The sequence below is a fragment of the Oryx dammah genome, unplaced genomic scaffold (genome assembly GCF_014754425.2).
Source record: "Oryx dammah isolate SB20612 unplaced genomic scaffold, SCBI_Odam_1.1 HiC_scaffold_28, whole genome shotgun sequence".
Taxonomy (NCBI): domain Eukaryota; kingdom Metazoa; phylum Chordata; class Mammalia; order Artiodactyla; family Bovidae; genus Oryx; species Oryx dammah.
Genome location: NW_024070212.1, coordinates 6,517,468 through 6,543,257, shown reverse-complemented (window position 1 = coordinate 6,543,257; position 25,790 = coordinate 6,517,468). Strand labels below are relative to the sequence as shown.

The window sequence follows — 25,790 nt, the reverse complement described above, 5'->3', positions numbered from 1 at the left end:
GCTGCTACTCCTACTCAAATCTGAGCATCTCTCCTCTGCTACTAATAATAGCAGATGTTTGGAAGGCCCCACATGTTAGAAGAAGAAAATAGATAAAATGTGTTAGTAAAGTGTTAACACCGGAAGAACCTAAACAGCGCAACTAGTCCAACCTCCTCTTTTTTCATAAGAGGAAAGTAAGAAGACTCAGATAAGGTATTTACTCAACATCAAACACCAATAGGGATAAATTCAGGACTAAAATCAAACTTGAAGAAAAAACAATGAAGCTAACGACATCCTAAAATCCTCAGTTTTTAGTCACCTAGATAATTGTGTTGGGCGTCCTTGGTGGTACAGACAGTAAAGAATCCGCCTGCAATGTGAGAGACCTAGGTTCGATCCCTGGGTAGGGAAGATCCCCTGGAAAAGGGCCCACTCCAGTATTCTTGCTTGGAGAATCCCCATGGACAGAGGAGCCTGGCGGGCTATAGTCCATGGGGTTGCAAAGAGTTGGACATGACTGAGAGACTAAGCACAGATAATTGTGTTATTTAATTTTTGTTCATCTCTCTTTGGTGAATGATGTATTAGACTCATATATTTATGAAAGTAAATATCTCTTGCCTTTTCTCAGTAAAAGCATTGCTTTGGTAAATGATGCCAATTGATTCCTATCCCAGTGTTTTTTAAAAGGGCTACAGAGTGACATCAGAAGGGATGCTGGGGTCATCACTGAGACTAAGAGCAGGTTTTCTTTCCATAATTACAGCAACCAAAAGTGACCCGCGTCAATAGGAGAGGACTGATGGTGTTCAGGAGAGATCACTGGAAAAGTAGCAGGACTAACCACGAGGGCAGAGGCTTTTCAAGGGAGTCTTTCCAAATGAAGAAAGGACACTCATGTGTGTTTACCACTCAGTTTAGTTCAGTTCAGTTCAGCAGCTCACTCATGTCTGACTCTTTGCGACCCCATGGACTGCAGCATGCCAGGCTTCCCTGTCCATCACCAACTCCCGAAGCTTGCACAGACTCATGTCTATCGAGTTTTGATGCCATCCAACTATCTCATCCTCTGTCGTCCCCTTCTCCTCCTTCCTTCAGTCTTTCCCAGCATCACGGTCTTTTCCAGTGAGTCAGTTCTCCACATCAGGTGGCCAAAGTATTGGAGTTTCAGCTTCAGCATCAGTCCTTCTAATGAATATTCAGGACTGATTTCCTTTAGGATGGACTGGTTGGATCTCCTTGCAGTCCAAGGGACTCTCAAGAGTCTTCTCACAGTTCAAAAGCATCAATTCTTTGGAGTTCAGCTTTCTTTATATTTACCGCTCAGTGGATAGCAAACTTTGACAGAGCATATTGAACTATGGGACTGTCACAGAGATAACAAGAAAAGGGATATAATTCTATTTTTTAGTCCGAACCAAAGTAGCTTACCTACTTCCTGAAGTCTAAAATATCCCCCCTCATATTTTAATGTGTTTTAAAGTTAGGCTGTCTTAAGCTAGATCATATAAATTTAATCAAAGTTTTAAATCCGGAAAGTAGGTTATTTGCATCAGTGATTGTATCTTAAAATTAAGCAAATATGCTGTTAAATCCTAAAACTTTAATACTCCCGCCCTAACTAGTATAGCCAGCCTTCCTAGAGCTTCACTGCAATTCCATAAGTTTAGTCAAGGAGATTGTCAATGATCATGTAGTATGAGGAGAAGGGTAAGAGATAAAATGGTGACCTGTATTCTGGAGGCCACAGGAAAGTCTCTAGAGGAACCATTGTCCAAGTAATAATGTCATAGCCTAGGTTAGACTGGGGGCTTTTCTTTTTTTTCCCTTTATTATAATTGGAAGATAATTACTTTACGATATTGTGATGGGTTTTGCCATACATTAACATGAATTGGCTGCATGTTTTAGCCTTCCTGTCAGATTTTCTTTCTTAAAGAGATCTCCAGAAATGCTCCACGGGATGAAGCTCATTGCCCTTGTCTTCCCAGGCTGCAGTGGCGTTGTGAAGCCAGTCCAGCCCAGTGGGCCCGAGGGCGTGCCCCACTATGCAGAGGCTGACATTGTGAACCTCCAGGGGGTGACTGGAGGCAACACCTACTCTGTGCCTGCCGTTACCATGGACCTGCTTTCAGGAAAAGACGTGGCTGTGGAAGAGTTCCCCAGGAAGCTCTTAACATTCAAGGAGAAGTTGGGTGAAGGCCAGTTTGGGGAGGTAAGCTGATTCTTGGAGTGGAGTCTCCAGTCCTTGGCAGTTCAGAGGGAGTAGTGGAATAAAAATGATGTGTAGGGCAAAGTGGCCCATCCAGAGTGGACTCACACGGGACGTGTCCTCTAGCCGTCTCTCCTTGCGTTGTCCTCTATAGTGGTCCCCAACAGTTTGGGCACCAGGTGTCATGGAAGACAGTTTTCGATTGGGGGAGGGGTGGTGTTGGCATCCCCAAATCCTAACTGTATTACATTTATTGTGTACTTTGTTTCTATTACTATTATATCAGCTCCACCTTTAGATCATATATACATTCCTGGAGGTGGGGACCCCTACTCTAGAAGACTAGTATTGGGTTAGTCTCATCTTTGTCAAATAGCTGTGGAATTCCTAGGAATTCTGATTCCTGTACAAGAGTTGTTAAAGCAGGAAAGTCACTAGACTTAGAGATCCTAAAAACATCCAATATTTTCTAAATATTTTACAGTAGGTTACAGAGGGTGGGGACCATAAGATGTGATCATCTTTTATAAACTGTCCAAGAACATCCTGCTATTGGATAGCCACTTTGTTTTTTTCCATTTTAATGGGAGTTACGTGTAAAATGGTCAAAAACAACCTCGCCCCTGCTTTTAGTCCCAGAATCAGCCACTAGGGAATAAATCACTAACCAAGATAAGGAGAACACTCTTCTCAATTGCCCTCAGAGTGATGCATGTAATATTTGACTTTTCACTCTTACAACAGTCACATGAGCCTTCCGAGAATTCAAAGCAATGATTTAAGTGGCAACAGAAGTTCTTCAATACCGCCATCTAAACTCCAAATGTAACTTGGTTTCTTAAGAGTATGGTACTGGTTTCCAGCATGGGTGGCCTGCTTTAACCTTGTGTAGGTTTGGTGGTGGTGGAGGAAGAAGGGCCCATGGCATTCGTTTGTGGTGTTATGTCCATTCATCCTGTCCCCTGAGTTGAAAATGCAGGCTTGTTATACTGTTACTGACATGTAGGTGTTCCTGATAATGCTAATTCCATCCTAACGGATTACCTTAGAGAATAAAATACCTTATGTTTTGTGCAATCTTATAGCCAAACTCCCTTGAATCAAAGTTGAAGCATTTATACAAGATGACATTTTATAGTATAATAAAGTAATACTGTATTTTATAGCTGTAACAAAATGCTGTTATAAATTCATTCACATATTTAATATTCCAACCCATATATATTTTTTATAAAGCAGTAACATATCACATTAGCTTACCATTTTTTAAAAAATCAATTATTTGAGTCAAAGATATGCTACACATAGCTTCTTATTGGTCTTTGATTATTTTGCCTGAGTTGTAAGAGTTAGTTTATCTCCAGGAAATGCCCAGCAAGAGTACTGAGACATCTTCCGGAGAAATGATGATGCTGAGACTAGATGACTTTTGTCTAGGTTCATCTCTGTGAAGTGGAGGGAATGGAAAAGTTCAAAGACAAAGATTTTGCCCTAGATGTCAGTGCCAACCAGCCTGTCCTGGTGGCTGTGAAAATGCTCCGAGCAGATGCCAACAAGAATGCCAGGTCTGTGGTCTACATTTTGAATTCTCCTATATTTGTTTCATCTTCAGGATCAGGGATACTCTTGGAAACTTCTGAGCAATTTGTTTCTTTTGAGATGGGAAGGTCTGTGAGTTGCCTTATAGATCCATTGTTGTGTTTTATATTTCGGATGGGTCAGTAATCCTCATCTTCATTCTCATCTCCGTCTAAAACAAATGTACATTTTCTGTTAGATCTGCTACCTATTTACTTCCTAACCTCCTTTGCACAGCACTGTGCTTCCCAACCTACACAACAGTCTGACATTCCTGAATGTCATTACCTACCCTTGCAAACTTTTCACAGTCACACACATCTTTCTTGCTAAGCTTCTGCCATTCTTTTTTCGCACTGAATCTCTATTTACTTTCTCATCCCCTGTTTTCTCTTTTATGCTCCTCTTCGTCTATATCCAGCAACCCCCTAAATGAGAAGCTACCTCTACTTGGAAAAGTACCCATGGACCTCAAAGCAAAAAGATCCACAGTCCTTTAGCAGTTTTCCAAACTGGCTAATAATCTCTTGGATCCTTTACTACATAAATTGCAGTTTCCAGCCACACTCCGTTGTTTGACAGCCTTTCCATTACAGTAATGGTGAGTTAATCCTCACCCAGACAGGCATGCTGGTTGAAAGCTGATTGAATGTGTCTCAGGAAAATCTGCACATCTGGGTAACATATGCATTTCTTCATTTGTGTTGGCTTGATTTGTCTCACTGATGTTCAAATTCATAAAAAGTTTACATTGCTATACCTCAAATTATCATACATTTCAAGAATGGTGAATAGGGTTTTATTAAAAGTCTTGCAATCGGCAGGATGTGGTATGAAGAAGAAAGAAAGTCAAGGGAACAAAACTGTAGTGGTTTTGGGATTTTAACTGTGAGAATTTTGATCTTAAGGATACTAATATGAATGAAAAGTGATATCCTCAGGTCCCATTGAAAGAAAGAATATTCCTGATATAAGTATTAGCCCATGATTAGAGAAGGTGGCAAGAAGAGAGGAAAAAGAACTATGGGATGTAACAAATCTTTTACTCTTTAAAAACATTTTGTTTTTTTTACAATGTTGTATTGGTTTGTGCCATACAGCAATGTGAATAAGCCATAGTTATACATATACCCCCTCCCTCTTGAGCCTCCCTCCTTGCTCACTGTTTTTTGGTGAGGTTTGGTGTCCCATCTGTGCCCACTCCAATTAAGCAACAATAGATGGCTTAGGTTGTGTGCCCTCCCAAACCATGGACCCCCTTGCTTTGAGGTTGAAGGAGGAATAAAAGAGGAGAGGTGTTGAAACCATATTGATTTTAAGGATTTTATATTGACTGGTATGACTCCCAGTCCAGGATTGCTAGAAAACTCCTAGGAGACGTACAACATGTCTGTTCCAATAGTTTTGAGAATGTGGGCTAGTGGTTTTACTCCCCCAAATATTGCTACTGGGAAGGTAGCCATTTCAAGGGTGGTCATCACCATCTACTCTAACACCTATTAGTTTTGGCCAAGTGAGTACTTCTTTTGAAATGACTGCATTACCACCATGAACTTTAAACCGCTCAATTTTGAACAGGTTACTAAATGTGTGTTGTGATTGTCTGCTGGTACACTCTGCATTAAAAGAAGCCAGCATGGGACATACAAAATTATCAGATAAACCAGAGGATGGTTGTTCATTTTCAAAAAAAAGTGCCTTAGCTTTGTTTATAGAGTGACTCCATGGCTTTTAAAAAAGGGAAAGACCCCAGTGCACTTAAGATATAATTTTCAGTTGAAGGTTTTATTTTTAAGACTAGTTTTTAGTAACCTACATTTGATTTAGCAAATATTAATCACATGAGTTTGAGTGAATTCTAGGAGTTGGTGATGGACAGGGAGGCCTGGTGTGCTGTGATTCATGGGGTCGCAAAGAGTCAGACACGACTGAGCGACTGAACTGAACTGAACTGAATCACTTTCTATGTGGCAGGGCTTTTGTTGGATACTAAGGGTGCAAATGTGAATGTCATGGTCTATATGCCTCCAAAATTACAGTTAAATAAGGGTTTATCATATTCCAGGATGAGTAGAATGAGACAGTTTCCAGGAAGCAATTTCTCTGTTCTCACAAAGGTTATCCAAAGGAAAAGAAGACTAGTATAATGGGCAGGACTAGACTTTGCTGTGTCTTTTCCCACTTCTTGATTCTAACTCTGGCAACCTCTGGGTTTATCTATGTCTGTGTCCTTCAAAGGAATGATTTTCTCAAGGAGATAAAGATCATGTCCCGGCTCAAGGACCCAAACATCATCCGTCTCTTAGCTGTGTGCATCACTGAGGACCCTCTTTGCATGATCACTGAGTACATGGAAAATGGAGATCTCAATCAGTTTCTTTCCCGCCACGAGCCACCCAGTTCTTCCTCTGCCAGTGTACCCACTGTCAGGTAAATAAGCTGAGTCTTCCATCTCTTTCCTGGTTCATGAGACTAAGATGGGGAGCAGTGAGCTTTAAAGTTCATCATTGTTCTTGGATGGTAGGGGATGTTGTTGTTCAGTTGCTAAGTTGTGTCTGACTCTTTGCAACCCCATAGACTGCAGCACGCCAGGCTTCCCTATTCTTCACTATCTCCCAGAGTTTACTTAAACTTATGTCCATTGAGTCAGTGATGCCATCCAGCCATCTCATCCTCTGTCGCTCCCTTCTCCTCCTTCCCTCAATCTTTCCCAGCATCAGGGTCTTTCCCAATTAGTGTGCAGGGAATAACAGAGCAGCTGCGCTTTGGGGGAAAGCAAAGAGATAAAGGAGGAATAGAGAAGGGGTGCTGAGGTTGGAACCCCAGTTTGTTGGTACCAACTTTAGAGTATGTACCTTTCACAGGTTCTTGTTTCCAGAGGCTACTTTCTCTCTTCCTTTGTATTTCCTCAGTTATGCCAACCTGAAGTTTATGGCTACCCAGATTGCATCTGGTATGAAGTACCTTTCCTCACTTAATTTTGTTCATCGAGATCTGGCCACACGAAACTGCTTAGTGGGTAAGAACTATACCATCAAGATAGCTGATTTTGGAATGAGCAGAAACCTATACAGTGGTGACTACTACCGAATCCAGGGCCGGGCAGTGCTCCCGATCCGCTGGATGTCCTGGGAGAGCATCTTGCTGGTGAGTTTCCTGTTTTTGAGCTCTGCCCTAGCAACCAGCATATAGGCAGGTGCACGGGGCATGTAGAGGTGAGCCAGAGACAGCAGGGGACAGACGATGAATAGACTTTAATGTTTTCTCTGACCTGAGATGACTTACTTTGGTACTAATCAGTATTTTTTAACACTTGCCTATTTCTTCTGATAAAATGTAAATGCTTACTATAGAAAATTTGGAGAGAAAGGTTAAAAATATACCTGGAATGATAAGAGATTTAGTATGAGTTTTTAAAAATCTCTACCCTTCGGATATTATTGATCTTAATTTGGGGTATTAAAATTTTGTCATTTAAAGAACTGATATCCACATAAAATATTTTTTGTATTAATTTCATAACCATATTTCTAATTAATTATTTTGTTTCTATTTCAATGATTATCATCATTTACTTTTTAAGTTCCTCGTTCTTTGCTTTTATAATTTTTATTCAACTCTTGGTATTCTGAATCACAAGCAAATAATTTTTTTTTTCCCAAATGCTTCTCTTCTCTTACCATGCATATTTGAGGCAATTTATGCCACTTGGTTTTATGCCACTTAGCTGATTTATAGAATTATTAAACTTTAAACTTTTACTTCCTACGATGCTGAATACATGTAATTTTGTCTTTTGTCATTTAATATTCCAGAGAAAAGCCTGAAAGTAATCTAGTTTTGTTCATTTATTGTTAATCTGTTTGTTTCTTGTTCATATTCTTGTAAGATTTGTTAATTTAAAAATAAAAATTGTATAGTCATCCTTTTCCTCTCACCAAGATAACCACTATTAATATTAATATTCTAGTATATTTTCTTTGAGGATTTTTTCTACACATGTATTTCTCTGAATATATGTATTAGGTATATAAAATTATTTTACATATTGGGATGATACTATGCACATAAAATTCTCTCTCATTGGCAGTAAATATTCTTCAAAAACATGATTTTAATGGTTATATAATATTCTGTTATAGATATATCCTGTAATCTAATGTCATAATAATTTGGTACTTTCCAATTTCCTATGATTATGAATGATGCTGTAAGATATACCATTTTATAAATCATTATAAAGATTTTTATCATCTATATAGGTAAATCACGTATTTACCCCTTTCTAATGTGATTATTAAGCTTTGCTCCCTTTAAATGTATTTCATGGTATTATAAAACATTATTAGACCAAGATTCAGAGGGTTTTGGTCCAACTCTCAGTTTTTCTATTATTAATGGTCTTATAACCCAGGGGATTTTAGTAAAGCTATGTTGTCTCACTTTTCTGATCTAAAAAGTAGGAATAAATATTATCTACTTCAGCACTGTGATTATTGAATAGAACACGTGCAGGTATTTAATGGATGTTGACTGCATCTGAATCTCACTGAGATCACTTGTCAGTCTATCATTCAAGACTGTGATGATCATTGAACAGGAACTACTCGAGGCACTCACACTGGATTCCTCTATCTCGAACACAGAGATATCTGGATCTCTTCCTGTTCTTATTTTGCCTTTCCCGAGGGCATTTACTTGAGGCTGCCCTAGATCCTAGAGTTTGACCTTCTAACTCTCAGCGGGAGAGTCAGGTAGCTTATGGCCACATCCTCTTCAGTCCTTGGATCTGATCTGCAAGAGAAGCAGACCTCAGCAGAGATCCTGAGGGTGAGAGATGGGTGGAGGTTGGCATTGAAACAACTTCCTGTTGTCGTTTTCAGATTCCCAGTGCACATCTTGGCAGTCCCAGTATTCCTTGCCTTGAGTAGTGAAAAACTCCATTTTATGAAAATCTCTCTGCTCTTGTCGTACACAGATTATTCTGACTTTCTCTTCTTTTCCTTACTTAAACAGGGCAAATTTACCACAGCAAGTGATGTGTGGGCCTTTGGGGTGACTCTGTGGGAGACATTCACCTTTTGCCAGGAACAGCCCTATTCCCAACTGTCAGATGAACAGGTCATTGAGAATACTGGAGAGTTCTTCCGAGACCAAGGGAGGCAGGTGAGAGCTTCTGGGGGTGGAGAGCTGTGGCCTTGGGTGCTCCTGAAGGTGAGAGAAAGAAAAGTTCTGATTTAACAGGATAGGCCTGAGCTGGAAGATGGGCTACCTGGATGACAGTCATTTGTCACTAATTATCCGGGTGATGAGAAAGACCAAGGCCCTCCCTAGGCATCCATACACTCTGCTTTATCCATGGGTCAACCCACTGGTCATTGGGGAGTCCCATCAGGCTTCTGAATAACTCAAAGATGGTGGTGGTTTAGTTGCTGTGTCCTACTCTGTGCAACCCCATGGACTGTAGTCTGCCAGGCTCCTCTGTCCATGGGATTCTCCAGGTAAGAATACTGGGTGGGTTGGCATTTACTTCTCCAGGGGACCTTCTTGACCCAGGGATTGAACCTGGGTCTCCTGCATTGCAGGTGGATTCTTAACCAACTGAGCCACCAGGGAAGCCCAAGTCAAAGATATCAAGAAATAAATCCTGTCTCTCATATTTGATCCGTTTCCTGGTCTAGACTGTACAGTGTGTCTTTGTGGTTGAGGAACATAAGAATAAAACCATAAGCTAAAAGTGAATAAGGGAGTTATTAGCACTTGTTAAAAATTTGGTTTGGACTATTTAAAAATATTTCTCGGCTTACATGCCCAGAGACCATCAAGTGCATCCTGGCTTTGCTGTTCCTGGAAGGCACCTCAGGGCCCAGATGTTGTGGCCTCTTGGGACTCAGGAAAAGATAAGCTTCTAAGCTGATAGGGGTTCCAATTTCTAGTTAAGATATTCCAAGATTCTTTCTGATAACTCAGTGTCTAAAGTTCCTGTGAGATGTGGGACTGAAAGCTTTCTGGTGGCTGGAGTGCTGAGCCCCCAGAGTGACTTGGAGTGTGGCATCTCAGACAGGGAAATGATAACAGTTGAGGAGAGGGAAAAAGCTCTTAAAGAAAATTAAAAGTGGATCCTCTGTGCTTAAACAGATTAAAGCAAACAAAAGATAAGGGAGTGACTAGAGATTGTGGAATAAGCAGGTTATAAATAGGGAAGGGGGTGTCCTAAAGTTTTATTGTGATACTCTGTAGATATTTTGGTAGCTCAGCTCAGCTCAGTTGCTCAGTTGTGTCCGACTCTTTGCAACCCCATGAATCGCAGCACACCAGGCCTCCCTGTCCATCACCAACTCCCGGAGTTCACTCAAACTCACATCCATCGAGTCAGTGATGCCATCCAGCCATCTCATCCTCGGACGTCCCCTTCTTCTCCTGCCCCCAATCCCTCCCAGCATCACAGTCTTTTCCAATGAGTCAACTCTTCGCATGAGGTGGCCAAAGCACTGGACTTTCAGCTTTAGCATCATTCCTTCCAATGAACCCCCAGGGCTGATCTCCTTTAGAATGGACTGGTTGGATCTCCTTGCAGTCCAAGGGACTCTCAAGAGTCTTCTCCAACACCACAGTTCAAAAGCATCAATTCTTTGGCACTCAGCTTACTTCACAGTCCAACTCTCACATCCATACATGACCACTGGAAAAACCATAGCCTTGACTAGATGGACCTTGTTGGCAAAGTAATGTCTCTGCTTTTGAATATGCTATCTAGGTTGGTTATAACTTTCCTTCCAAGGAGTAAGCGTCTTTTAATTTCATGGCTGCAGTCACCATCTGCAGTGATTTTGGAGCCCCCCAAAATAAAGTCTGACACTGTTTCCACGGTTTCCGCATCTATTTCCCATGAAGTGATGGGACCAGATGCCATGATCTTAGTTTTCTGAATGTTGAGCTTTAAGCTTTAAGATCACTCAGGGGATCTAAATTATCTATTTTGGTTATGAGGTAATTGCCTTCTCATCTTGGCAAAAGATGATTTACTGCTGGGTGCGTGAGATAAGGAGTGCACCAAAGGAAAAATTTTTTTTTCTGGACTAGGGGCGTTTCATGGCCACCTGGGTAACCTATTAGATGTCTCATGGCCAATTAAAGGTAATGCATTCAATTAGAAAGTGTAATTTTATTCATCATAACAATGATTCTAATTTGCTTACATCCTGGAAGTATAAGCAAAGGGAGGAATATTTTAAACCTTTCAGTTTCCCTGATTTTATTATTCAGTGACTGAAATCTCACATGCAAAAAACAATTTGTATGAGGCACAATTGAACCACCAAAACATTCAGTCAAGACAGGCATGCTTCCCCTCCCCACACTTTATGTCCACTGTCTGCTTTGCATTATATGTATTTTTGATATTAGGTAACTTTTTACTTAGTACTAAAAAGTTGCATATTAATTAATCAAATGTTATGCTGCTGCTGCTGCTGCTAAGTCACTTCAGTCGTGTCTGACTGTGTGACCCCGTAGACAGCAGCCCACCAGGCTCCCCCGTCCCTGGGATTCTTCAGGCAAGAACACTGGAGTGGGCTGCCATATCCTTCTCCAATGGATGAAAGTGAAAAGTGAAAGTGAAGTCCTTCAGTCACGTCCAACTCTTCGCGACCCCATTGACTGTAGCCTATCAGGCTCCTCTGTCCATGGGATTTGCCAGGCCAGAGTACTGGAGTGGGGTGCCATCGCCTTCAAGTTGCATATTAATTAATAAAATGTTATGCTATTCATTTCCAAAGAAAATATTGTTTTATCATTTAATGGAAGTTTTAAATTCTAATAATCTCGGGGATTTAATTTTTCTTATTTATTTTTAACTGCTTATTAAAAGGGTCCATCATGTTCACTTTTACTAAATGATGCTAGAGAGTCAAATATATTTTGACCAACTACTAAATTAAATATTTGAGTGAAGCCAAGACCAAAGCCTAATATCACCATCATATGCTGAGTAAGCTTCTCACCTATAGGTTTAAAATATTGATAAAAGTTTATTTAATTCAACATATGAACAAACTAAGCATAATTCACTAAATCTATATTTTATAACAGTTTACAAATTTTAATTACTTTAAATTTTATTGTTAAAATTTCAGTATTCAAATTTTGAAAGTTTGACATTAGAATGTAAGCACAATAGTTATGCATCACTCTCAGCTGCTAGATGGATTTTTATGGACTCTACGCATATGATCTAATTTGTATTCAAACAGCATTGTTAATGTCACCAACTTGTTGAATATAGCAGATAAAGTGCAGGAGAAAACTTTTCAGTAACACAAATTCTAGAGAGAATCTTATCGTTAGGGCTCATAGCTTAGACAAATCTTAAATCTTTCATAGTCAATTAAAAATGCTTGGAAATCTATAATAATAATTCCAGTAATTTAAAAATGTATTTGACAATTTTTGTTTTCAGTTTGTTTTTACAAATTGTAAAGAATTCTCAGAAAGCACTTTTCTTGAAATCCCATTGTCAAAATGAAATTAAATGATTAAAAATTAAATACAGTTTTAAAAGCTTATTTTGTTTGATGTTATGAAAAGTAAAATACTGTCAACATAATGAGAATTATTATGAAATATAACTTTGTTTGCCAAGTTTATACAACTTTGAAAAAGGCAAATAAGTTATTTATCATTTCATTTTATTGATATCTGTTGGCTCAAAACAGATATTTTTTCTAAAATTATTTAGTGAACACCCTAGATAAGGCTTAACAGTTTTAAGTTTCACAAGTAGTATACGAGAGTGTCTATTATCCTATATCTTTTATAATAGTAGTAATATTTCTTTTAAATACTTGCTATTTTGTAGCCATAGTCACTTCTAACATACTGAGTTAAGGTTTGTCAGATCTTATTATATATTCAAATAGAAGCCAGAGGTATTTATCTTTTTACTTTAATTAAGAATGGATGATGGAAAACTCCTTGGCATTGGTCTTAGCAATGATTTTCTGGATCTGACAACCAAAGCCAAGACCCTAAACATGTGGGACTACATCAAACTAAAAATCTTCTTTATAACAAAGAAAACCATCAAAATGAAAAGGCAAACTACCAAACTGGAGAAAAATTTGTAAATCATATATCTGGTATGGGTTAATATCCAAAATGCATAAACGACTCATGCAACTCAAGAGCAAAAATCCCCCAACCATCCAATTTTAAATGAGCAGATCTGACTAAACATTTTCCCAAAGAAGACAAACAAACAGATGGCCAGCAGGTACATGGAAAGGCGCTCAACACTGCTAGTTACTGGGCTTCCCAGGTGGCACTGGTGGCATAGAACCTGCCTGCCAATGCAGGAGACAGAAGAGATGTGGGTCTGATCCCTGGCTCAGGGAGGTCTCCTGGAGGAGGGCATGGCAGCCCACTCCAGTATTCCTGCCTGGAGAATCCCATGGACAGAGGAAGGAGCCTGGCAGGCCAGGGAAGTGCAAATCAAAATCATCATGAGATATCACCTCGCACCTTTAGAATGGCTATAATCAAAAAGACAAGGAACGACAAATGTTAGTGAGCTCGTAGAGAAATAGGGAAGCCTCATGCACTGCTGATGGGAATGTACATTGGTGCAGCCACTATACAAAACAGTATGGAGGTTCTTCAAATAATTAAAGATGGAACTACCATCTGATCCTACCATGCATGATACAGGCTGGTCTATGTGTGGGAGAAGGCAATATTGAAATGGGTAATTACTAACCAGCAGCAGATGTTGGACCTGTGATTCCAAAAGCTTGAGACATTTAGGTTTGGTTCAGGAATATGTCAGTATACAAGGTTTTAAAAAACATAGGTCAGGAAATGACAGCACACATTAAAGGTAAGCAGAAGATGATGTGGAGTTGATCTTGCTGGGTGGACACAGTAACTTGCTTTGAGAGTAGATCCAAATACAGATCTAGGTTGGAATTCAGGGCAGGGCTGTAGAGGGGTTAAACGTACAAATGTTGGTGAATAATGTAAAGAAGAAATCCAATCTTCCCACCTGCGGCCAGTACAGAAGAAGGACAGCCCAGGGAAAAAGTTTTAAAAAACTTATCCTATGGTTAAGACACAGGATACATCCTGTGTCTCAGTGGCTCAGATTCCATTCTTAGTCAAGGAGCCAAGGCAACTAACGTGCTTTCCGCCCTTGCCATAATTGGCTCAACCAAGATAAAGCTCACTGTGGATAGGCCATAATTGGAGGATTAGGTGTTCTGATCACTTTCCAGTCAAAGATGTCTTCTTGCTTCAGTTTCATCTTTTGCATGATGGGAAGCAACTTAGCAGGCATGCATGCACAGGGACCACAGGATGGCCCATCAGGAAATTCTGCTCTGCAGACCTGGAAAAGACAAAGAGAATGGAAAGGGACTGATATGATGTAAAATTCTCGTGAAGAAGGAGAGACACCACACCCGTTTCAGTTATCAAGTCCAGGAAAGTGGGGAGTGGGCAAATCATACTGTGATGCAGTGACCTCTTCTCCACTCTTCTAATATTCTCCTCTTTTGTTCATTTTTTGTTTCCAAAGACTTACCTCCCTCAGCCTGCCATTTGCCCTGACTCTGTGTATAAGCTGATGCTCAGCTGCTGGAGAAGAGACACCAAGCACCGGCCCTCTTTCCAGGAAATCCACCTTCTGCTTCTTCAGCAGGCGGACGAGTGATGCTGTCAGAGCCTGGCAACAGGTCCTCCTCACAAGCCCCACCACTCACCCTCGCTTAAGCCACTCCATCTGGACACTAAATGGACCTGGGGGACAGAGGCTTGTTTGTCTTTCTCTCTTTCTGTCCCTTGTCTCCCTCCACTCCACTCCCCGACTCTCTACCCCTGACACATATATAGTTTTTTTTTTTACATTAAAGAACTAAAAAAAAAAAAAAAAAGCCTAGGACAGATAAAATCTAGTAAAGACTCTTACTTGACGTACTTAAAGTATTGGATAACAAAGGCTAGATAATTTATAAAGGATAAATATGCTCGTGTTTATGAATGTGCAGATTCTACAAAGTATTTTCCATGTTATCTTTTAAAAAGTGATTTCAGAAAGAAAAACTTGAAGAATACTAATGTCTTAGGAAACATGAGACTAGGCGTAGGGAAAACACTTAGTAAGTGTGGAGAATATGATGAAATGATATTCAGTAACTAGTTACCGATGGTTTGATTTCCTAATTTGGCCTGTAGACATGACCTAAACTCTGCATTTTCTTCTCCTGGCAAAATGTTACATGCTTGGAAAAAACTCAACTTACTGGAATGGTGGTTTTGTTCATTCCTGGGCAGGGATGAGGGTTGAGATCTATATGCATAGGAAATACAGAGTATGTACATAGGGAAGAATATTTACTGCAAGGCTTTCTGAACAGGGATTGTTATTTGCAAAAAAAAAAATGTGCCTCATGTATGGAAGTATTCTTAAGTAGAGAATGGACACAGGAAAAGAGGTCAGTGGAGGACAGGTAACCGGTGTGCCGTTCATTTCTGCAGAGGGTCCTCCCCTTACCTTGTTCAGACATTTTCAGGTATGTGTTTTAGTGAGAGCCTGATTTTGAGTCAATACAAACTGTTGTTTCTATATCTTGATCGTAGGCCCTTTGGTTCATCTCCTCAAAAACTTCCAGCTCTTTTAATGGATGAATACTCTATGGAACCTATGGGCTGGGGATTACATTTCTCAGGCATAAATCTGAAGGTCATGTACAATAGGGAATAGATATGTTCTGAATGTTTCCAAAGGGTTGACTGAGGATCAGTGAAAGGAAATTACAGGGAGATTGATTTTAACTCCCTATTAGGGAAAATACAGCCAGAGGCAGAATATACAAGGATGAATGGGCTGCCTAGAGAGGTGGGGAGTCCTTTGTCACTGAAAAGGTTGAGATACAGGCTGAAGACTAGGCAAGAAAGAGGTAGTGTTTCAGACATAATAAGTGGTTGTGGGAGATGATGTTTTATGTCCTTCTAACCCTAGGAGTTCTTGAGAGGAGCAGGTTGAGTGTGGAAGAGTCATCTGCTGCTACTGCTTGGGATTTACACTCTTGCCTTGGAGATGGTATGACCAGCAGAAAAAGAAAGCTTGAGGCTCTGGCTTCAGAATCCATGGATACTGATAACACTGTTAAATAAAAGTCCCCTCAGAACAGAGTCTGAGCTTTCACACTCCACAGATCCTCAGATTCAGTAGGGAACAGGAAACAGGAATGAGATGGTCTTGAAGTCTCTTCCAGTTCTGATGTATTCAGACCTCAGTGGATAATTAAATCTACAATTGCTGCAGACTCAGTTGTCCGGTCATCTCCTGCTCTGATAATTGTGGTCAGCAAAAGAGATCATGTGAAGAAGTCATGATAATAGTAGTAATAGGAATGCCTGTCACCGGCTCAGTGCTTTAAAGTTTATCATGTGTTTCTACATACTTTATCTCATTTGATATCTGCAGGGCCAGACATGTTCTCATGTTGTTTTATACTTGGGACCTGCCACACACTCTGTCTTCTCAAGATCAGTAATAACTTCGTTTATTATTCATAGTTCCCCAGAGAAACAGAACTTTATATATATATATATATGATTTATTATAATGAATTGGGGAATTGGGTTACATAATTATGGAGACTGAGGAGTTCCACAAAGCTGGTGGTGATGTACTTCTGAGAACCAGAAGGTCAAAGGTTTAAGTCCCAGTTGAGAGCTGAAGACTGATGTGTGAGCTCAAGTAGTCAGGCAGAGAGGGTAAATACCCCCTTACTTTTTTTTCTTCTATTTAGGCCATCATTGGAGTGGATGATGCCCATCCATGCTGGAGAGGGCAATCTGCCTTACTCAGCTCACCAATGAAAATGTTAATCTCATCTGGAAATACCATTATAGAAAAACACCCAGAAATAATGTTTAACCTGGGTGCCACATGTCTCAGTCAAGTTGATGCATTAAAGTTAATCTTTCCATTTCAGTAGAATCAAAGGGACTTGAAATCAGGGCCTGCAACTTGTTCTTGATCCATGAGCATCTGGCAGGGCTACATTCAGACCAGTCCATGACTTCCCATGTGGCAAGAGGAAATATGTAATGTAATTTATCCTTCCTTTGTCTAGTATCTTTCCACTTATTTCTTTTTACAATTCTGCCTCAAGCCACTGCATTGCATGATACCATAAAAAAAAAAAAAGTTTAAAATTAACTTAGTATGTCTAGATTTTCCTGTCCTTGAGTCATAGAGGTGATCTGTTGGAAGCAACTGGCAAATATGTAATGTCATGTACAGTTATATTTTTCTGAGATGAGGAATGTTCCATCTTCTGGCACTAAGACTTTTGTATTATAGACACAGTTTTAACTTCTTCCTTTGTCATACACATTGAGTTCAGCAGTACAAATCTAAGAGAGCCATCAGGGTAAATGATCAAGGCTTCAGTTCAGTTCAGTCAGTTCAGTTGCTCAGTCATGTCCGACTCTTTGCAACCCCATGAATTGCAGCACGCCAGGCCTCCCTGTCCATCACCAACTCCCGGAGTTCACTCAGACTCACGTCCATTGAGTCCGTGATGCTATCCAGCCATCTCATCCTCTGCTGTCCCCTTCTCCTCCTGTCCCCAATCCCTCCCAGCATCACAGTCTTTTCCAATGAGTCAACTCTTCGCATGAGGTAGCCAAAGTACTGGAGTTTCAGCTTCAGCATCATTCCTTCCAAAGAAATCCCAGGGCTGATCTCCTTCAGAATGGACTGGTTGGATCTCCTTGCAGTCCAAGGGACTCTCAAGAGTCTTCTCCAACACCACAGTTCAAAAGCATCAATTCTTCAGTGCTCATTTTTCTTCACAGTCCAACTGTCACATCCATACATGACCACAGGAAAAACCATAGCCTTGTCTAGATCTCTGCCTTTAAATATGCTACCTAGGTTGGTCATAATTTCTCTTCCAAGGAGTAAGCGTCTTTTAATTTCATGGCTGCAGTCACCATCTGCAGTGATTTTGGAGCCCAGAAAATAAAGTCTGACACTGTTTCCCCATGTATTTCCCATGAAGTGATGGGACCAGATGCCATGATCTTAGTTTTCTGAATGTTGAGCTTCAAGCCAACTTTTTCACTTTCCGCTTTCATTTTCATCAAGAGGCGTTTCAGTTCTTCCACTTTCTGCCATAAGGTTGGAGTCATCTGCATATCTGAGGTTATTGATATTTCTCCTGGCAATCTTGATTCCAGCTTGTGCTTCTTCCAGCCCAGCGTTTCTCATGATGTACTCTGCATAGAGGTTAAATAAGCAGGGTGACAATATACAGCCTTGACATACTCTTTTTCCTATTTGGAACCAGTCTGTTGTTCCATGTCCAGTTCTAACTGTTGCTTCCTGACCTGCATACAGGTTTCTCAAGAGGCAGGTGAGGTGGTCTGGTATTCCCATCTCTTTCAGAATTTTCCACAGCTTATAGTGATCCAAACAGTCAAAGGCTTTGGCATAGTATCTAGAATTTAAAAGTAGGTGGACTTTTAAAGAAGAACGAAGAACTTTTAAAGAATAGAAGAATGAAGCTAGGAATTATGTAGAAAAGGAGGTAGGAAAAGGGATGAGAAACTGTGGGGCCTTGTTACCTTTCTAGGAAGTCATCTTTTTCATGATATGTGTGAAATGTTTTATGTCCAGATTGTGGTTTGGGGTAGTAGATTTAAATTTATACTTTCGCTAGTGAATGTGGTGATAGCTAGGTCCAAATCTTGATGAGCTGTCCAGACACATATGTGCTAAGAAAAGATCTGGAGTCTAAAGAGGCACCCAAGGGGAAATGTGATTTTAATGCTCTGGAAAGACCACTTGCACGTGTACAAGACTGTATAACAAAGGGCACTGTATGAACGTAGAGCAACGAGTGTGCATGTGACTGGTCGGGGAGGCAGGTGGGGTTTAGAAAGGAGGCTACATAGTAAAGGGTGATAGAGAGAAGGATGGGGGAGGTAAGGGCAGCAAGACAGAGACAGATGGTGCTGCTGAGAATCCACTGTGAAGCATGAAAGCCAATCTCAGAAAACGTAAGAGTCTTGAAGATAAAAGATAAATGTGTGTGGAGAGAGAGGAAATTCTGGATGATAGAGATTATTAAAAGTAGTCATTAAAAAACGAAAAGTGAGGTGCAGAGTATGACATGGAAGGGAGCTTTTCAGAGCTTTAGGAAAAGATAAACCCATCAAGAATATAAAAACACATACGCAACCACCAGGGAATGACCTTTTCATCTCATGGGATGTAGGAGAGGGAGGCAGTTTGAACATGGGTGTTCTAGACCACCTCCAGTGCCAGGGATTCATGGTGGTGAAGAGATCAACTCTGTCTGAGCTGGACTTGGCTTTCCAAGTGCTGCTTTGGAAATGAAGACCAAGAGAGGAGCCGGGGAATTCATGTTAGCTCACGAGGCTCTGTCTTCCCCTCTTTGTTCCTGTCACTGAAATCCACTTTAGGTAATGCTCATCACTCTTGTGTCCAGAGAGGACACAGGGAAACACTGGGACAACAGGCTTAGGTCAAACTAGATGAAATCTTGTTTGATATCTGCACCAAGAGGTACGTGCCATGTTGGAACCATGTATTTTTCTAGTCCCATCCAGGCGTCCCACAAGAAAGCCACGATGTGGGGCTAAGCCATTTGTTTCAAGTAAAGGAGAACAGAAGAAAGGAAAGAGATGAAGATGTTCCAAGGAAATAGTGTAAAACAGAATAACATCTGTTTTGTCCAAAGCTACAAAAATAAATGGAGAAAATCACAGTTTTAAGGCTTAGATTACTCCCAATACAGAGCTATTAAGTCTTTGATCCTAAACTGAGTTTGTAGACCTGGGATTTTCCATCTTGCTCTTTTCAGTGAGACTTCTGATATCTGGGAGTGCTTATAATAGGTTTCTGAAAGATGTAGATCCAAATCTAGGCTGAATTTCCTTCTGAATTAAAATTTAACATTTTTATAGAAACAGATGAATGTCTTTTCTACTTGGTAAATGTCTTAGAATGCTAAATTGAGATAAAAAGAGACTGGAATGGTTAAAGGTTTTTAGATTTCTGGCATTTTGAGTTCTCTGCTGCAGTTAACTGCATTACTTGGTAGCAAAAATATGGAGGGTAATTGTTTAGTTGATGTATCTTTTTTTTTTTTTTCCTCCAACTGTTATATTGAAATACTTTAAGACTCACAAGAAGTTGCGAAAATACTTCAGTGTGGCCTTTACCTAATACCAGGATTGATAACATCTTATGTAATCATAGTCCAGTTTCAAAACCAGAAAATTGACATTGGTATAATGCTATTAACTAAACTAGTTCACCAGTTCTTCATATCTATACATTTCATTTCTGGATACTTTTAACCCTTGCTGATTTGTATCATCAGGAAAGACATTATTGGGATACAATTCTGTCAAATCCTTAAGAGGATATAACAAATTAATCTGTTCCTTAATCAATAAATAATATCTTGCCTAGAGTGTATCCATATTTTCTGACTAGTTTGGCTGTTTGGCACCTGAAACAATCCAAAAACAGCTTAGAAAAATCAGATAACACAAAGAAGAGTAAGACCCATAGCTCACTAGCTAGGTATAGAAGGAAATTATAGATGGTTTCCGCAGTTCCTTTGAGTAGGGCTTATATCGTGGCAAGGAGAGGACTTTAGAATAAATCAGTATTTTGATTAAAAACTAGGTGGCACTTCATTCTTGGCACGAGGAAGAGCTTTTGGAAGGAATAGAGTACAATGGTGGAGACTCTTATTGTGTAGTAAAACACTATTCTCAGAATATTAGAGAAGTTTCATTTACTTAAATGTCTGTTCTTAAATGGAATAATAACCACACTGGACTAAATTAAGTACAGATACAGCAGCAACCTGGCCCAGAGGTTCAGAAAGATAGAGGAGTTGAAGCTTTAGTTTTGTGGATTACAGTTTTGAGTTCTGTAATGGCATTTTTAAGCTGCCCTGTTTAAGGGTCACGAGATTATATCTGAGTTAACCTCCGCATATCCCACGTCCTAGAAAGTTCCTAACACATAGTGAGCACACCATAAATATTTGCTGAATTTTTTTTGAACAAATAAAAGGTAGAAGCAAAAACTTGTCAACTGGCATAACTAGGGTGAATTTAGGTAGAACTACTTTGCTGTAATGTAGAGGGTTTATTTTCAAATGAAGAAAGAGGAAACTGTCCCCAAACTTGTACGTCCTCCATTTCTATGTTTACTGATGTTGAAATTGATCTATGTAAATGTCTTATTCTTTGAGGTATTTAGACAGAAATGCAAGGTTCTTCTCTGCATGGTACCCCATCAAGAGCAGGGAGAGATCCCGGCCCCAAACCCAGCTCTTTTGGAACAAGATTTTTAGTTTCTCCTGCAAACACTTTGTCAACAACTTCTCGGGCCTCCAAAGGTAAAAGATGGGAGTCCCAGGCTAGCTCATGCTTACCTACGTTCACAATTGCATGTAAAGGAAGAATTTGCAAAGAGACTCAAGGGAAAGCATAAAGGGATAAGGTAATCACTTTTGGTGAAAAACTGTTTCTTGAAAAGAGGCTTGGAAAGAAGTGAAAGTTGATCAGATTACTACTAATGCACCAAGGGTTTGTAATCTAGCCTATTCATTTTATGTCCTTGACTATTCATGATATTCTAGTCTTCCACCCCATTGTCTGGTAACATTTTCTGAGGACCGATTTCTAAAGCAATGTGGTGCACTCTTCCTATGAGGAGAAAACATCTGGGCTTTATTCTTCAAGCTTTGGAGGTTGATGTGTCTTGTCAAGGGGGTAAAAATAGCAAATTGATTTTATTTCTGCTTAAAACTGTCATAGTCATTCCAAAATAGTATGCATAAAAATTCTCTGTATTAGAAAAAGAAATGAGATACCAACTGTATATTGTCTTTATTTATTCTCTGTAAGTCTGTCAGGTGATAAATTGTAAATAACAATGATTAAAGAAATATGCTACTGATGGATCCTTTTTTTTTTTTTTCTGTGAAAATAGCACTGGTTCTGGGCTTCATTACCATTACTCCTTATACCCTTACACCCTTTTTGGAGAAGTGATGGGGCATGAGGACAGAGCTGAGGGATGTATGTGGTGTGGATGCCTTATTTGTTGAAGGAAGTGCAACAGAGGGTTATTTACATAGGCTTCTGATATGTTAATTGACTGTTTATTGAAAGAAAAGCATCTTGGCCCCTGGCATATCCAAACCTACTAGAGATTGATGTAGGTTGTTAGATTAGTCCAGTTCTAGAGAACCTAGTCCAAAATTGGGTATCCTTTACTGTTCTGGATACAAAGTTGTCTTGTTTAATACATAGAAATCCCTTCTAAATCCAAATATGGTCTGTCTCAAGACTGCCCACACATAGAAAGAGCTACAAAAAACTATGATTAACCAGCATGCAGACTCAGTCTTCATAACAGAGAATAAGATGGAGCCACCCAAAACAACGTATATCTTATCTGGTCCCTGAAGAATACATTTATATTTTAAAAATTCTGAGTAATATTATCTTTTTCAGTGATGGCCACAATATATAAGCAAAAGGATATAACCCCCCAGAGAATAACCAGAGGACTCCTGAAAACATACTCTTTCCCCCCAGAGTTTCTGGTTTGGTTTCACAATTAAAGACCAGGAGTTCAAGTATATATGTAATGGCAGTAGGGTTGGAAGTGGAGGAGATAAAAAATAAACAGGGATAGCAGAGATGCTCAAAGAGGTACAATTCTGTTCTCAACAGCTGTTCCCAAAGTTTAAAGGTAGGTATAAGCGATACATTTGGATCCACAGGTGATAAGCCATATATATATATATATATATATATATATGGCTCAGACAGTAAAGAATCTGCCTGCAATGCAGGAGACCCAGGTTCAGTTCCTGGGTCAGGAAGATCACTTGGAGAAGAGTATGGAATGGCTACCCACTTCAGTACTCTTGCCTGGAGAATCCAATGGACAGAGGAGCCTGGCAGGCTACAGTCTGTGGGGTCGCAAAGATTGGACACGACTGAGCAATTAACACTTTCATTTTCATATATTATACATATATCTGAATATATAATTTATTACTAAAGACAGAGATTAGGTAAATATATTACTAAGTATTTTATTCTTTTCATTGCAATGGTGAATAGAATTGTTTCCTTAATTTCTCTTTCTATTTTCTCATTATTAGTGTATAGGAATGCAAGGAATTTCTGTGTGTTGATTTTATATCCTGCAACTTTACTATATTCATTGATTAGCTCTAGTAATTTTCTGGTGGAGAATCAATATAGTGAAAAGAGTATGCTACCCAAAGTAATCTATAGATTCAAAGCAATCCCTATCAAGCTACCAACGTTATTTTTCACAGAGCTAGAACAAATAATTTCACGATTTGTATGAAAATACAAAACACCTCGAATAGCCAAAGCAATCTTGAGAAAGAAGAATGGAACTGGAAGAATCAACCTGCCTGACTTCAGGCTCTGCTACAAAGCCACAGTCGTCAAGACAGTATGGTACTGGCACAAAGAGAAATATAGATCAATGGAACAAAATAGAAAGCCCAGAGATAAATCCACGCACCTATGGACACCTTATCTTTGACAAAGGAGGCAAAAATATACAATGGATTAAAGACAATCTCTTTAACAAGTGGTGCCTGGGAAACTGGTCAACCACTTGTAAAAGAATGAAACTAAAACACTTTCTAACACCATACACAAAAATAAACTCAAAATGGATTAAAGATCTAAACATAAGACCAGAAACTATAAAACTCCTAGAGGAGAACATAGGCAAAACACTCTCTGACATAAATCACAGCAGGATCCTCTATGACCCACCTCCCAGAATAATGGAAATAAAAGCAAAAATAAACAAATGGGATCTAATTAAAATCAAAAGCTTCTGTACAACAAAGGAAACTCTAAGCAAGGTGAAAAGACAGCCTTCAGAATGGGATAAAATAATAGCAAATGAAGCGACTGACAAACAACTAATCTCAAAAATATACAAGTAACTCCTGCACCTCAATTCCCGAAAAATAAATGACCCAATCAAAAAATGGGCCAAAGAACTAAACAGGCATTTCTCCAAAGAAGACATACAGATGGCTAACAAACACATGAAAAGATGCTCAACATCACTCATTATCAGAGAAATGCAAATTAAAACCACAATGAAGTACCATTTCACACCAATCAGAATGGCTGCTATCCCAAAGTCTACAAGCAATAAATGCTGGAGAGGGTGTGGAGAAAAGGGAACCCTCTTACACTGTTGGTGGGAATGTAAACTAGTACAGCCACTATGGAGAACAGTGTGGAGATTCCTTAAAAAACTGGAAATAGAACTGCCTTATGACCCAGCAATCCCAGTGCCAGGCATACACACCAAGGAAACCAGAATTGAAAGGGACACGTGTACCCCAATGTTTCGTAGCACCCCAACAGTACCGCAGTACTGTTTATACTAGCCAGGACATGGAAGCAACCTAGATGTCCATCAGCAGACGAATGGGTAAGAAAGATGTGGTACATATACACAATGGAGTATTACTCAGCCATTAAAAAGAATACATTTGAATCAGTTCTAATGAGGTGGATGAAACTGGAGCCTATTATACAGAGTGAAGTAAGCCAGAAAGAAAAACACCAATACAGTATAATAACACATATATATGGAATTTAGAAAGATGGTAACGATAACCCTGTATGTGAGACAGCAAAAGAGACACAGATATATAGAACAGTCTTTTGGACTCTGTGGGAGAGGGCGAGGGTGGGATGATTTGGGAGAAAGACACTGAGACATGTATATTATATATGTGAAATGAATCACCAGTCCAGGTCCGATGCAGGATACAGGATGCTTGGGCTGGTGCACTGGGATGACCCAGAGGGATGGGGTGGGGAAGGAGGTGGGAGGGGGTTCAGGATGGGGAACACATGTACATCTGTGGTGGATTCCTGTCAATGTATGGCAAAACCAATACAATATTGTAATTAGCCTTCAATTAAAATAAATAAATTTATATTAAAAAATTTAAAAAATAAAAACAGATTATATCTGCTCTTTAATATTTTATCTAACAACTTAAAAGACCCTGCATTTTTTTGAGTGAGCGAAGTCTCTCAGTTGTGTCCGACTCTTTGCAACCCCATGGACTGTAGACTACCAGGCTTCTCTGTCCATGGGATTCTCTAGGCAAGAATACTGGAGTGGGTTGCCATTTCCTTCTCCAGGGGATCTTCCCAACCCAGGGATCGAACCTGGGTCTTCCGCATTGCAGGCAGACGCTTTACCCTCTGAGCCACCGGGGAAGTCCTGGTGCATTTTTTCAACCGCTGTTTAAAAACTAGTAAAATCAGTACTAGAAAACTGATTTATCCCCATTTACAATTTTATATTCATTTTTTTATTTGAAAAAGGAATGCACACACATAATATCTTCTGGTCCTTGAGTCCTACAGAACAATAACTAATTATGTATAGGCAGCATGTGACCTTCTGCTATCTAATGACATTGGTAAAATGCCACTCTCAAAGTAGTTCTTGGCCACACTGGATGTACAGTGATTTGAAGAAAAGACAGATGAAAGGTATCTACAAGTAAGGTCCCATTGGCAGCTGTATTTTTTTGCCCCTGTTGCAAACCATAGGCAAGTTAGTTCTAGAGAGGACTGTAAGGACCCAGAACAAAGCTCTGTTATGGAGGCTAACGATATCTTTATTTATTTTTGTCTACCTAAGGACAATTTCAGGCACGATACAAGAAATGAGAGATCAGTTTCAGAGTTTAGTGTAGATGCAAATTTATTATATGAAGAAATGAATAAACCGCCAAAGGTAATGGCTACATTTACTATGCTGATCATGGGGCCAAGGTGTGTTAGGGATAAATGCGATCTCTGGGTAGCACGTTTCTTCTGACATCTCTAGGAAAACAGCCCATGAACAATATAAACT

At 39.7% G+C, this 25,790-nt stretch overlaps 1 protein-coding gene across 4 annotated transcripts in view; it reads left to right on the top strand.

Moving 5' to 3' along the window:
• The window catches only part of DDR2 (discoidin domain receptor tyrosine kinase 2), a 171,254-nt gene extending 149,459 nt beyond the window's left edge, over positions 1 to 21,795 (top strand). For 3 of the 4 annotated variants that reach the window (XM_040230001.1, XM_040230002.1, XM_040229999.1), the window contains 6 exons: positions 1,977 to 2,200; positions 3,635 to 3,762; positions 6,014 to 6,205; positions 6,688 to 6,922; positions 8,792 to 8,941; positions 14,346 to 21,795. In XM_040230001.1, the coding sequence (XP_040085935.1) occupies positions 1,977 to 2,200; positions 3,635 to 3,762; positions 6,014 to 6,205; positions 6,688 to 6,922; positions 8,792 to 8,941; positions 14,346 to 14,480 (1,064 nt within the window). In that variant the 3' untranslated portion in view covers positions 14,481 to 21,795. The remainder of the gene's footprint in view (positions 1 to 1,976; positions 2,201 to 3,634; positions 3,763 to 6,013; positions 6,206 to 6,687; positions 6,923 to 8,791; positions 8,942 to 14,345) is intronic. The other variant, XM_040230000.1, reaches the window with a different exon arrangement.
• The last annotated feature ends 3,995 nt before the right edge of the window (positions 21,796 to 25,790 follow it).